The 12,486-nt window shown below is 38.6% G+C and overlaps 1 protein-coding gene across 8 annotated transcripts in view; it reads left to right on the top strand.

The window, feature by feature from the left end:
- The window catches only part of PCDH15 (protocadherin related 15), an 821,537-nt gene that overhangs the window by 789,778 nt on the left and 19,273 nt on the right, over positions 1–12,486 (top strand). For all 8 annotated transcript variants that reach the window (XM_055808474.1, XM_055808447.1, XM_055808438.1 and 5 more), the window contains 2 exons: positions 4,706–4,924; positions 8,722–8,832. In XM_055808474.1, coding sequence (XP_055664449.1) covers positions 4,706–4,924; positions 8,722–8,832 — 330 coding nt within the window. The remainder of the gene's footprint in view (positions 1–4,705; positions 4,925–8,721; positions 8,833–12,486) is intronic.

The following is a 12,486-nucleotide window of genomic DNA, read 5'->3' on the forward strand; positions in this document are numbered from 1 at the left end:
TTGCGAAGAGGTTGCCAGGAGTCACAGTCAATAATGCCAGCTAGGAATCTGCTCCAGTTCCTAGCAGAAGAGAGATCAATAGGAGAAAGGATCATTTCATAAACTGGTTATGATGGGAGAAAGCCTAGAATGTCGGAAAGAGGTGGAGCCCCTGTTTTAAAAACTTCATTAGCAATAAGGAATATAAATTTAGCCAAGGTATTTTTCAAGTGTTCAAAAATTTTGTGATGTATACAGAAGAGAGAACTGTACCAAAAGCACAGTTTTAGTGCATGAATTCTGCCGGCTGTGTTTTTAACAAAACTTAAAAAATAATTATTCATTGGAAGATACCTGTGGCTTTTCTTAAATAGGCTTTTTGGGAGCACTCTCCTGCATTTCTGCTTATAAAGCATAGCAGAGAACCTGGTTTTAACAGAGTTTATTTCACTCTATGAAAACAATTACCTGAAAAGGTCTTTTGAGGAATGTGGGGTAAGTTGAGGACAGAGTAGAGCAGAGCGACTTGTTCCCCTTTGCACATGGAGTGCTGCTGGGGTACAGACAGATATCACCATTGACACCCTGGTGGGTGCTGGCAGCCAGGCACAAGTCAGAGTGGTGGTGGGGTCCCAAAGGCGCTTGGCTTTACACTGAAGCTGGGAGAAAAGGAGAGCCAAGATGGCTCATGCCCATCAGCAGCTGAGCAAAGTCACGCTCATGACCAACTACAGAGCTGAATTTCTACAAGTAAACCCCACTAAACAAAAGCTGATGTCTAAGGCTCCCATAATCACCTCTGGGAAATGTTATTCCAATACGTCGGGTCATGTCCAACAGTCGCTTATGAAGTGAAGAGATTCAAGGAGCTGCAGTGTGCTCTGGATATGCTGGATTACTGCAGATGTGCACAGTGACAGCACATGCACAGACTGCGCCATACTGGTTACCAGGCTATTTTAAATGGGCTGCCTCACATCCAGAAGTCCCAAATGAGTAGCCCAATCCCACATATTTGCATTCAAGCAAAATGTTTTGCTGGAAAAGACATGATTTAGAAGTCATGGACATAACAGCCGTGCTGTCTTCATCACTGCCAGCTGAGGAAAACCCATGTGTCTCTCAAGTCATGCTGATTTTTCCCTATCCTATACTTTGTAAGACTGATACACAACAAGTGATTCTTACTTTTCCTTAAGAATGTTATGATTGATAACACGACATTTTTATTGATCAGGAATCTGTCTGGTTACATCAAAAGTGGGTCTGAATAGTAACTGTGCTTTGTTATTTCCTCCCTCTACCGCAAACTCCTAAAAGGCTTTGAGGTGACTTAGATAATTTTACAGACCAAAATGATCAGCCTCCTTTTTTATCTTTTATATGAAAGAGGGTTTGATTTATTGGAGCATAAAAACCCATTGAATCCAGAAGATTTCTCCTGCATGTATTAAGTGGAAAATGTCCACCATTAAAAATAAAATGCTTTATCCTGTCTGAATCTTTTGCATAATGTGTCATGTTTCATCGTGGAGTAAATGTGCACGGTTGAGTTAAGAATCTGTTAAAACAGGGTTTGTCAAGAAAATGCTAACAGAATTTTAACTGAGAGATTGTTAAAATCATCCAGAGATTTAATGCTGTCCTACTTGAATGCCTTTGCGAGCTCAAAGGACATGTAACATGCTCCAGTGACATCTAGCGTACAGCAAAAGAATTAGAGCTCCGTTTATGTCTTGTGAACCATCACTGCAGGTCTTCAAGCTGTAAAAACGGATTTTTGGTCAAATACCAAGAAAATGTTTTGCAGAAGAAATCAGTAAGTTGGTTGTGAATATTAGCAGAGCACACTAGTGCAAAGGGAAATTCTTCAAAACACCTTGGGTTGCTTTTTGTGGTCTTTATGGGTCTGTAAGTGGCCACTGCTGCTAGTATGTTAGTACTATGAAACCAGCACCATTTCATCATTTGGGATGAATTGTTCTGCATTTTATGAGATCCAGCTAATATGTTACACACAGAGATCAGAATGAATTCTCCCCAAAGTTTAAAAAAATCCAGGCACAAACAATGCTATAAGGATTTATCAGTAAATAAATTTGAGAGGAAATTAATTATAAGAAATTAACACCCTTTAAGAAATGTTATTTTGGGAGTGTCATTTCTTGTGATCAGACTAAGATAATAAAATCTATTTCAGATTTCTTTAGACATGCAGAGTTTATATGCAGAAATCCTTTCAGAGTATCTTTTAGCTGTTGGGTTTTTGGGCTTTTTTATGTCAGTGTTTTCACTTGACTTCCTTTCTGCAGGAGAAACACTGTAAATGTAAGGGTCTGGGGTTCTGCGGTAGCTAAAAGCCAGCAAGATCCTCTTCCATCCTAATGGGTGCCTCCTACTTTGATCTTTATAGCTGGAGCCTACTACTTGGCAGCTTGTGAGGCAGTCAATCCTCTCTTCAAAAGTGATCCAAGAATTTTTATTTTCCTTTAGAAGTTAGAGTCTTGGCTAGTATATTTTTTCAAATAAAGCCTTGGCCAAAATATTTTTTCAAACTCCAAAAATAAACTTCTTTAACAAACTCTGCTCATTGTCTGGGATATATTTGGCTGGAGTTGATTGTCTTTGTAGTAGCTAGTTATGGGGCTGAGTTTTGGATTTGTGCTGGAAACAGTGATGAAAATACAGGGATATTTTCGTTCCTGCTGAGCAGCGCTAACACAGTGTCAAGGCCTTTTGTGCCTCTCGCTCCGCCCCACCCGCGAGGAGGCTGGGGGTGCACAAGAAGCTGGGAGGGGGCACAGCCATGACAGCTGAGCCCAACTGACCGAAGGGATATTCCGACCATATGATGTCATGCTCAGCGTATCAAGCTGGGGGAAGAAGGAAGGGGGGAACTTTCGGAGTGATGGTGTTTGTCACAGTAGTGGCTGTGCTACTTTTCCTGGAGATGGCTGAACACCAGCTTACAGATTGGAAGTGGTGAATGAATTCCTTGTTTTGCTTGGCTTCCTTGTGTGGTTTTCCCTTACTTGTTAAGCTGTCTTTATTTCAACCCATGAGTTTTCTCACTTTTCCCATTCTCTCCCCCATCCCAGCAGGGTGGAGTGCGCAAGCAGCCGTGTGGGGCTTAGTTGCTGGCTGAGATTAAACCATGACACAAACATACTGTTTGTTATCAAAAAGTAATCAGAAGAAAATTTTACATCATACAGGAAATGAGGTCATTTGATTAGGGTTTACATTTGCCTACCTGTCTTTAAACTGCCAATTAGCAGATCAGGTACTGAATTTCTTCCACTGCATTTCCTTTTTCAGACTTTTCCTGTCCTTTGCTTGTTAACTATGTCATTCCACGTCCTTCTTGTAGGTGATGCACAAACAGAAGATGGACAGGATTATAGGCTGCAAGCAGTGACAGCAGTGCATGGTTCCTGGTTAGCTAATGCCCTAGTTTTGCCTAGGACCTAACTGTCTGAATGGTGTGCCTTATAGGCCTACTTGAAGTCAGTGTTTTTCTGATAGCTGTCTAGATAGCCTGTTGTTCTTGTAATTAGTAACATTAGTCAAGATTGTTCTGGTACCTGGTAATAATCTGGAGAACCCTTGAAGTTAAAATTATAGTTTATTATAAGCATTTAGTGCTTCTCTTTATAGGAGAGATGTGGAAAAAAAAAACAGAAAAGGTGTCAAAAAAAGAAAGGGGAGGCAGTTTACAGTAATCTCTGTCTGTCATCTTTTGTGACCCCCAATCTGACTTTAAGGAAACAGTACAGATGATGCAGGATTTCCCAAAGTGTTATTGGTTTCCTGGTTACAATTCTCCTGCATCTCTCAGGAGTGCTGCTACAGCTTCTGCCCAAAAATTGTCATGATGGAGATGTTGTGTCCATCCCTGCACTGTCAGAGTATGCTGTCAGATAGCCAGTGAATAAACTCCCTCAGCACAGTGCCAAATGTTGAGAGGGCACATCTTTCAGCTACTCGGATGTTCACTCCTACTGGTGATGAGTTCATCTGATCATTGTCCCTCTGTGTTTTCCTCTTGCGATCCGTCATGCTCTAAGAGGAAAGTCTTACTCAAATAATTCAATATGTAGTATCAGCACTACAGTCTAAGAAAACAGCAGAGACATGGAGGCTAACTAGATGGAGCAGATGCGAGAATGAGGTTCAGAAATGATGCAGCTGGGGGGAAGGGGGTGGGATTAATAAAAGTGCAGTTTTTCCAAATCCCTTTTCTTTTTAATATTGAAAGGGAAGTCAAAAGGGAACAAACAGTAACTATCCCTCCAGCCAAAGAATTTCCCTAAGAAGCTGAGGAAAGTCCTCTAAAAATTACCCACTTTTGGAGTATCATGAATCTAGGCCAAAGTGGTCTTTAGGGATGTGTGCAGGTTAGCCAATCCTCTGCAAAGACCACTGAAGGAAAAAGCACAAAGCAAGCCATTTTCCAGGCTGCTGTCAATGGCATGGAAATCTTTTTGCCCCTAGAAATTAGGATAAGCTTCAGCTCCCCCCTCCTCTTCAGTGTTTAAATTGTGTTCTGGTATCAAGTACTTTGGAGTTATCACTGACATAGGGATTACAGGGAATTACTAATATTCTTAAGTACATAAAGAAGAGGTATGTGCTTTATCAGACCACAGTTGTTAACCCAGCTATGCAGTAATTCAAACACAGTTAATGAACTTGACTGTAATAGTTTTCTTTTGTGACATTGAAGGTTCCTGGATGGCAAACTGCTGGATATCAATAAAGAGTTTCAGCCATACCTGGGGCAGGGGGGACGCATCCTGGAGATCCGCACCCCAGACGTGGTAGCAAACGTCAAGAAACAGGCACAAGCCTTAGGCTACACAGAAGGCGCGTTACTTGCTCTGGCTGTCATAATCATCCTTTGCTGTATGCCGGCTATCTTAATAGTTATGGTCAGCTACAGACAGTAAGTACTCCTCCTCCTTTTTGTGGTAGCAACGTTGTAGAAGGGATGCTGCATTTCTTAGCAGAACTGCTTTGAAAATTATCCTTAATTGCCAGGAAATTATTATACAGAGAAATATTTTTAATTTCCTTCTCGTTACAAGAGTTGGTTAATGCTTGACGTGTGCTGCGCATGAAAAAAGAAAATGCACAGGAAGTGCATCTTGCTATTCTTTCTGAAGTTGTGGTGCAATAACTGTTTTAGAATACATGCCAAAACACAAGATCAAAAGCCAGATATTTGAAACGCAAGTGTAGATTCAGAGCTAAATGCCATACCAAAAAAAAAAAAAATTTAAAAAGTCAGTAATCAAACTGTGTAGCTTGGGCAAAATAAGAGGACTCAACTTTTCTTGTTTAAATCCCAAAATACAGTTATTTTTTTCCCTAACTGTATGCTTCTTAATTGCAAATGTTTCATGAAGAATTGATTTTGTGCCATTTTAGTGCTATCTAAAGCAGCATACACCAGAGACAACCTTGATATTTCCACTCACCTCTTACAGACTCAAGAGGTTTAAATAATTAGGCTAATAGACTAATTAAAAGATCAACATCACTAACAAGTTCCTCTCAACTAAGCCTTTTCAGGCCCGCTCATTTACAATCAATGCATTTGGACTTAAAGTCTCTGTATTTGTTCTTTAATTTCTTCGCGTGAAAGATTTCTAATTCCACATGCATCCTCTGAGCTCTCAAAGAATTACCAATTATTACAAAATCAAAATATAAATAATTCCATGCATCTTCCCCCGTAAATGGCTATATTCAACTTCTGTATATATCGGTCTGTACCTCCATATCTTTCTATCTTCATTTTAAAATTAGTGAACTAGCTGGAATGTAATACACCCTCATCATGGAAAACCTCTCTTCCACAGGACTATGTAGGAAGGAGTTCCCAGAGGCCTGATGGATTTTTTTGTTTCTGTGTAAAATGCTTTGGCATCTGCTCCCTTCATTGTGTTGAGGGCAATGAAGTGTCAGTGCCTCTGCAGACTCCCGCTGCAGTGTTGCATCAGTCTGTGGGAGGAGAGGGCATGGAAGAGCTAATATACATGTATTGCAGCAAAGCCATTACAATCTGAATGCTGCAGTGGATGTAATGTGGTACAATACACCAGGAGAGATTTAACCTGTGCATTTTTCCTTTCTGCGCTGCAGTTAGGAGTTAGCAAAGCAGTATGTTAGTCATCATTTAAAAAGCCTATCCTACATGAAAAAACAACAGCCTGACTGAGACCACTTTCCTGTCTGACACCACTTTACTTAGTGTCCTTAGTGACACCAGAAAAACAGCCAGGGATAGCCATTTCTTGGTGGTTACTGTGCATTCCTTGGATTATATTTACATCTCAGTTTCTCCAAACAATTTGAGTCCAAGGAAGAAGTCCTTTTAAAGGAGTATGAAAGAGCTTGACAAGCTTCTGCACCATTGTCATGGCAGTGCATCTCAAAGCTGCTTTATTTCTCCCAAAATTGTATGTAAAATTTGCTTCCAGTGAAACACAACTAAACCACTTAAACCTACAATTAGTTTTGTTACTGTTGTAATCTGAATCGCCTGTTTCTTTAAGAAACCTGACAGCACTATATTTCCTTGACATCTGTTAGATTATCAATCTCTTTTAAAAGTTTAAGGAATTTGCTGTTTCATAAAAAAATTCACATTTTTGTTGTCTAGAAGTATGACTTGGAGTTGGATTTATAGGAGACCAATGTGAATAAACTGTACTTCTATGAAAAACGTATCACTGAGTACTGCCAATGAAAATAAAAGGAATTTTAGTGTTAATATCAACACCAAACACTATCCTCAGCTTTATGGTTTGTTTTTGCATTACAGCCTTTTTTCTCCTTTTCAAAGGGAGTTTCAGTATTTTTCCTGATAACGTTCTGGCAAAGTAGGTGCTCCAGTCTGCCACTGATTGTAGAGATTATAGCGGGATAAATGTAACTGTCATACATAATGGAAATGTTTAGATTTTCTCACTGTTAAAACTTTTTATGTGCAGTAGGTCCATTTTTCAGTGCTTTCCGTATCAGTGATCAGCTTACTAAATTCTGTAAAAATAATAGTTACTCAAAACTTACTTAATTTATAAAATTTTCACTGTCAAAGTGCAGTTCGGTGCCTACCTTTATGACTTGTAAACAAGCCAGAAGTTATCGTTATTCTTTGCTATAAAATAGTGTATTTGAAATATACTATCCAATACAGCCCCATAAGTTAACTGTAAATAATGTATTATTTCCTAATCACAAAAGACCAGTGTCTTCTAAGTAGCAACCAAAATAATACTCCTTCACTACTGAAGATGTTTCCTGTAGTGTTCCTGAAACATGTTAAAAGGAGAAAACAGTTACATAAATGTATCCCTAGTAGTCCATCTGTTAAAAAAAATCATAAGGTATATTCCTGTTTTCAAGTCTTACTTTTCTTTGTGTGTGTGTGTACGTACATGTGGCAGGGAGCTGTTTTCTGTAAGCCCAAAGCGGTTTTCCCCACTGTAATTCACGTTTATGCCAACTGCAAAATTGTTTCAAGAGTATCACAAATAGCAGCTAAATACTGTTCAGCTCTGGAAGTTATGATTCTTTAAACATGTAAATAAAAACATTAATTCTGTAATTTTTTGTGTGGAATAATGCAGTAGCATCTACTTCATTATTCCTGTTACGTTTGCTGTTTGGTACAATGGTTGCAAATGGAATTGACTTAACCTGCCTTTTTATCTTTTTTTTTTGTCTGCATAACAAAACAGATTCAAGGAGTAAGTACTTATTTTCAGCTTTGTTTCTAACAGCTTGTATAGGAATACCAACAGTCTACCAATCTTTATTTTTAAGAGGAGGGGGTACCTGACATTCAGTAAGAGTTATTCCCTATACTCTAACTTGCTTCTGAACAACCGGTGAGGTTAAAAGTTATTTACATGGCTACTGAGTGTATATCATTGTTGCATGCTAGCACACATTAAAGGTACCCTAGATCAGGACGTTGCCTGTTTCCTGCAAAGAAAAGTATTTCCATGGGTGCGGTATTCCTCAGCAAGCATGTCAGGCTGGAGTGTATAGAGGCTTCCCTAGGAAGGATCAAGTATTGACTTTGAAAAGCAAACCGAGGTAGATCAGTCATGTCACCTTAGTGGCTCTCCCCCAGTTACACACATGAGGAGGGACCACAGGGTTTGTTTTCTAGTTAGAGAACAGAAATGTGTTTCATAGTGAATTTAACCATTTTAAAAAGCAGGTTTTTCAGGAAAACTGTGGAGACAGAAAATTCCCACCCAACTCTAATGAGAAAGGAGCTGTAAGTGATAATGTAAACTTTGCCAGAGACTTTGTTTTGTGTTTAAAATCACAGTTTAAAATTGGCACTTGAATGAAGCACTTGACCAAAGAGATTACTATCTCCACTATTAGTCTTTGGGCAGCCAGAATAGATAAACCTCCTAATGAGAGCAGGGTCAAAGGCAGCACCTACGTTATTTCCTAGGAGATCCCTGCTCTGTCAGGGACACACTGCTGCTTAGGAGGTTTCAGTCCAGGGGGAGCTCTGGGATTCCATCAAGAGAGAGCAAAGAGCTGAAAAAGCCAGGAAAAGATTACCATGTTATTACTTTTCTTTGAAGAAGATAAGGTACAGGGATGTTTTGAAAACTGCAGGAAAAAATAGAAATCTCTACATCTTGGCATATGTTAGGTTATGGAGTGTCTCTAATGAGTATTTCTCCTTCCCTCCATGGCTTACCAAAGACGACAGGCTGAATGTGCGAAGACTGCGAGAATCCAGATGGCTTTACCAGCCGGCAAACCAGCAAGCAGCACTGCCAATAACCTCTATGAAGAGCTTGGCGACAGCACCATGTAAGTATTCCTTGTGGTACATCAAGAAAATTGTTGGTCACCGAAGCCATGATTCACTTTCCGGGGGTTACCGCTTCATGCAGACTATGGTCAAAAAGGCTTTTCTTCATGAAGGAGTCTTCCCTCAGCTCCTTGGGGTTCTCAAACATCCAGAAAATAAATAGGCCGACTCTGTAAGGAGAGAAAAAATAATTTAACCTGCAAATGGGGACTTCTTGTAGTGCATAGGGGAGTCTTTTAACAGGTTTTAAGTTGGCAAAAAGCAGATGTTATTTCTAGAGCAAGAGCCGTTGCTACCCAGGTGAGCCAGGACTGGGCTCCTTGAGTGCCTTTGCAAATCCAGGCCAGCGTGCCACGTGTTTCAAAGCTGTTGACTAAACACATCTGATGGAATTGCTGCCCCAAAGCCCCATTTGCTATAGTACGAAATACTCTGTTGGATGAAGTGGGTTTTTTTCTTGCAAATTTGAAACTTTTTCAATGTTGAAATGAAAGATAAAGGAACTATCAAAACAGAGAAACCACTGGCAGTTCAGTGAATATATATTTTACCTATTATATGCTCATAAAATAAAAATATTGCAAAGATGCTTACCTTTTCATGCTTCTGTACATCTGAAGTTTATGGACCCCAACAACAATTTAACTCTCAGTATGGAAATATTACAGCAGAGAATAGCCAATTAATATTTCTATCATACTGCGTTGTTTTGTTGATAAGCTTGCCACACTTACTCATCTATGCTTATATTTTAAAACTAAGTAACACTGAAGAGCATATGTTTGGAGGCAGGTAGAGAGCAAGCTGCTGGTTGTGGTGAGGATTGCCCAACTCCTGCTTTATTTTCAGTCATTGTTTGTTTTGCTCAGAAAGTTGAAATTTTCCAGATGCTGTGACTGAGTTTATAAAATGTTAAGGAGGCACGGCAGAGTGTATCACTGCTGCTTTAACCCTTGGCCATCTGAGCCCAGCTTCTGTGTTTGCAATAATGCCGGAGCCTGAGCTTTTCTTTGTAAACAAAGGAGCTATACTTGAAGCAAGAATATCCCAGGGCTTTTGCCTTTGTGAAGTGTTACTGCTTGGGTGGGAAGGGAGGAAAATCGTATCTTTGACAGTAGCATATAGTCGCATTTTTGAATGTGAGCACTTCTGCTTGTGAACCACATGAGATCACATCTGTACACTTACACATACAGTGGTATGCCCTGCTGGATAAAGTTCCTCTTTCTTTTGCATTTAACGTTCTACTGAAATTAATGATTCCCTTCTACTAATTTTACTGGCAGTGATGTAAAGCTGATTATCTGTGGAAATTGGATATCCCAGTGGATGAGTATGTAGTTTGTACTGATGAATACCTTATGCTAAATCCAGAACAAGCCTCACTGCGCTGAGCTTTTACCTGCAAAGGTTTTTTTATGTTTTAGTACCATAACATATAGGTGCAAATTCACAGATCTGCACTATTGACTTTGAAGCTTAGATCTGTGTTCATTTTGACTAGTTTTCATTGCACCAAAAAACATGCCATATTGAGAATATTTTCTCTCAGATGTCTGCATACAGCTAAGATATATCCATCATGCTAAGAAACAGATTAAACATAAACTAGTAAAAATCATTACAAGATAAATGAAAATCCATGGGATTTTAAAGAAAATAACATACTTCAGTAAAAATAATTACAAGTTATCTTTTTTTCTTTTTGTCAAATATTTGATTTCAAGGCACGGGTATACCATAGGAATTATTATTTAGGAAATAACTTTTAATAACATTTTTTATGAATTTTAGTACAATATTTCTTGTCCATAGTTGTCCTAAGACAGTCATCTTTCATTTGCAGAGCTGCCTTGTGTCTTGTTTTCTTAATCTGGTGTTTATAGCAAATGAAATGGAACTAAGCTCTTAGTTTTAAATCTGCCTTGTTCTCATATTTTCATTTTTCTCTATCTTTGGATATATAGGCATCAGTAAGTAAGCTCATTTCATTGTCATTTGTAGCTAGTAGAAGCGCTAGTTAATTTCCTTGCAGTGATTCCCATTAAACCTTGCAATCCAAAATGCTTATTTTATTTGTCCATTGATCAAGTACAGGAAAGACATTTACTGTGAAGTTTTGATACTTCTTTATCCTATTATTGGAAGCTGAGATGAAGTACGATTGCTGAACTTGAATGGTATTATTTCTAAAGCCAAACAGTCCTACTACCTTAAAAAAACCACCACAAAACCAACACTGCATGCACAGAGGTTTGCTTTCAGTTCATGGACTTAAGATCTCACAATTGGATGCAAATAACATCTTTCTTGTCTGCTATTTATGATTCCTTGCAAGGCAAGTACACTTCTTTCGGTTTATAGAAATGTGCTTCAAACTAGTAAGCTAATGTTTCTCATTGAATAATACACATATTTATAAACAGAAAAAGACTGAAGGGTAACCTCATCCTTGAGAGGTCATGTGAAGTGAGGAAGGAACTGAGAAGCTTTTGAAATAATCTGTTCCAGTAGCATAAAGGTTATGTCATCTTGCATGAGCCTTCTACTGGAAGGTTTCCTTCAAGTTCAGAATCATTTATTTCTCTCACCTCTAAATAGATTGAGGGTGTTTGACCAACCTCAAAGTCCGCTGCTTTAGAATAAAGAATTAGTTTATTATTAGTATGAAGTCAGTTATTTTTCATGCAGTTACATTCTGCCTAAAGGCAATCCTTAGGCGTACTGTTTTTTTGAGGACTGCAGTGCTTGGGGAGTTTGTTCACTGGTATCACCTTTTGTGGCTTTCCTGTGTGTTACTTGCCAATGCAAGAGTGATCCCTGTACTGTGTGCAGTGATTCTTCTCATCGGTCCTCTCAGGTCCCTGTGACGATGAGGAAGCTCTAGTTTCTCTGTGTGGGTAATCTCCCAGTCAAAACAAGAAACAAAAGTTAAGAAACAAATGTGTTCAATTACTAAATACAAGCCTTTGGGGGACTTTCACATATTAAAGGATATAGAAGAGATTTAGAATCTCTTAATTAACTCCTATCCAGTGTCTAGTTATTTAAATCTCTCGTTAACAGTTTTGCTAGGAAATACTTAAGCACCAGAGGTTAAATTTCCATTAATTTAGATATGGTGATATTTTCTGAGATATGAAAAAAAACCCACCAAAAAAGATGGAACAATCTGATCAAGAGGTCTAAAACTTTGTCTTTCAACATTCATGTAATCATGGAACACCTAATTTTTCCTCTACTCCTTTGTTAATAAAGCCTAGCCCTTTTTTAATCTAAATTCCAAAAAATATGGCTCAAAATTTGACAGGAACAAGACTTAGAATTTTTAACTCAGAAGGTTTTGTGAAAATATTGGACAGCTCTAAATCACTAAAAATAGTTTTATACACTATTCTGTGTGTGTGTATGTATGTAGAAGTCATTGCTACTTGTTCTATACTTCAGCTGCAGTTGCTTAACTGCAGAAAATGGGAAGGTTTTAAGTAAGGCATTCAAAATGTGGAGTACCAGCGTTAGGCAGAGGTAGTGAATTTGTAATGAATTGTACAAAAGTGGAATTCAGTCTTTATATCCTGTTTCTACCATAATGTTCCCTTATGCCATCATGTTCTCACCATGGCCTGTCTTATCATATGTATTTAAAATTTCAG

The sequence above is a fragment of the Falco peregrinus genome, chromosome 1 (assembly GCF_023634155.1).
Source record: "Falco peregrinus isolate bFalPer1 chromosome 1, bFalPer1.pri, whole genome shotgun sequence".
In the NCBI taxonomy this organism is placed as follows: domain Eukaryota; kingdom Metazoa; phylum Chordata; class Aves; order Falconiformes; family Falconidae; genus Falco; species Falco peregrinus.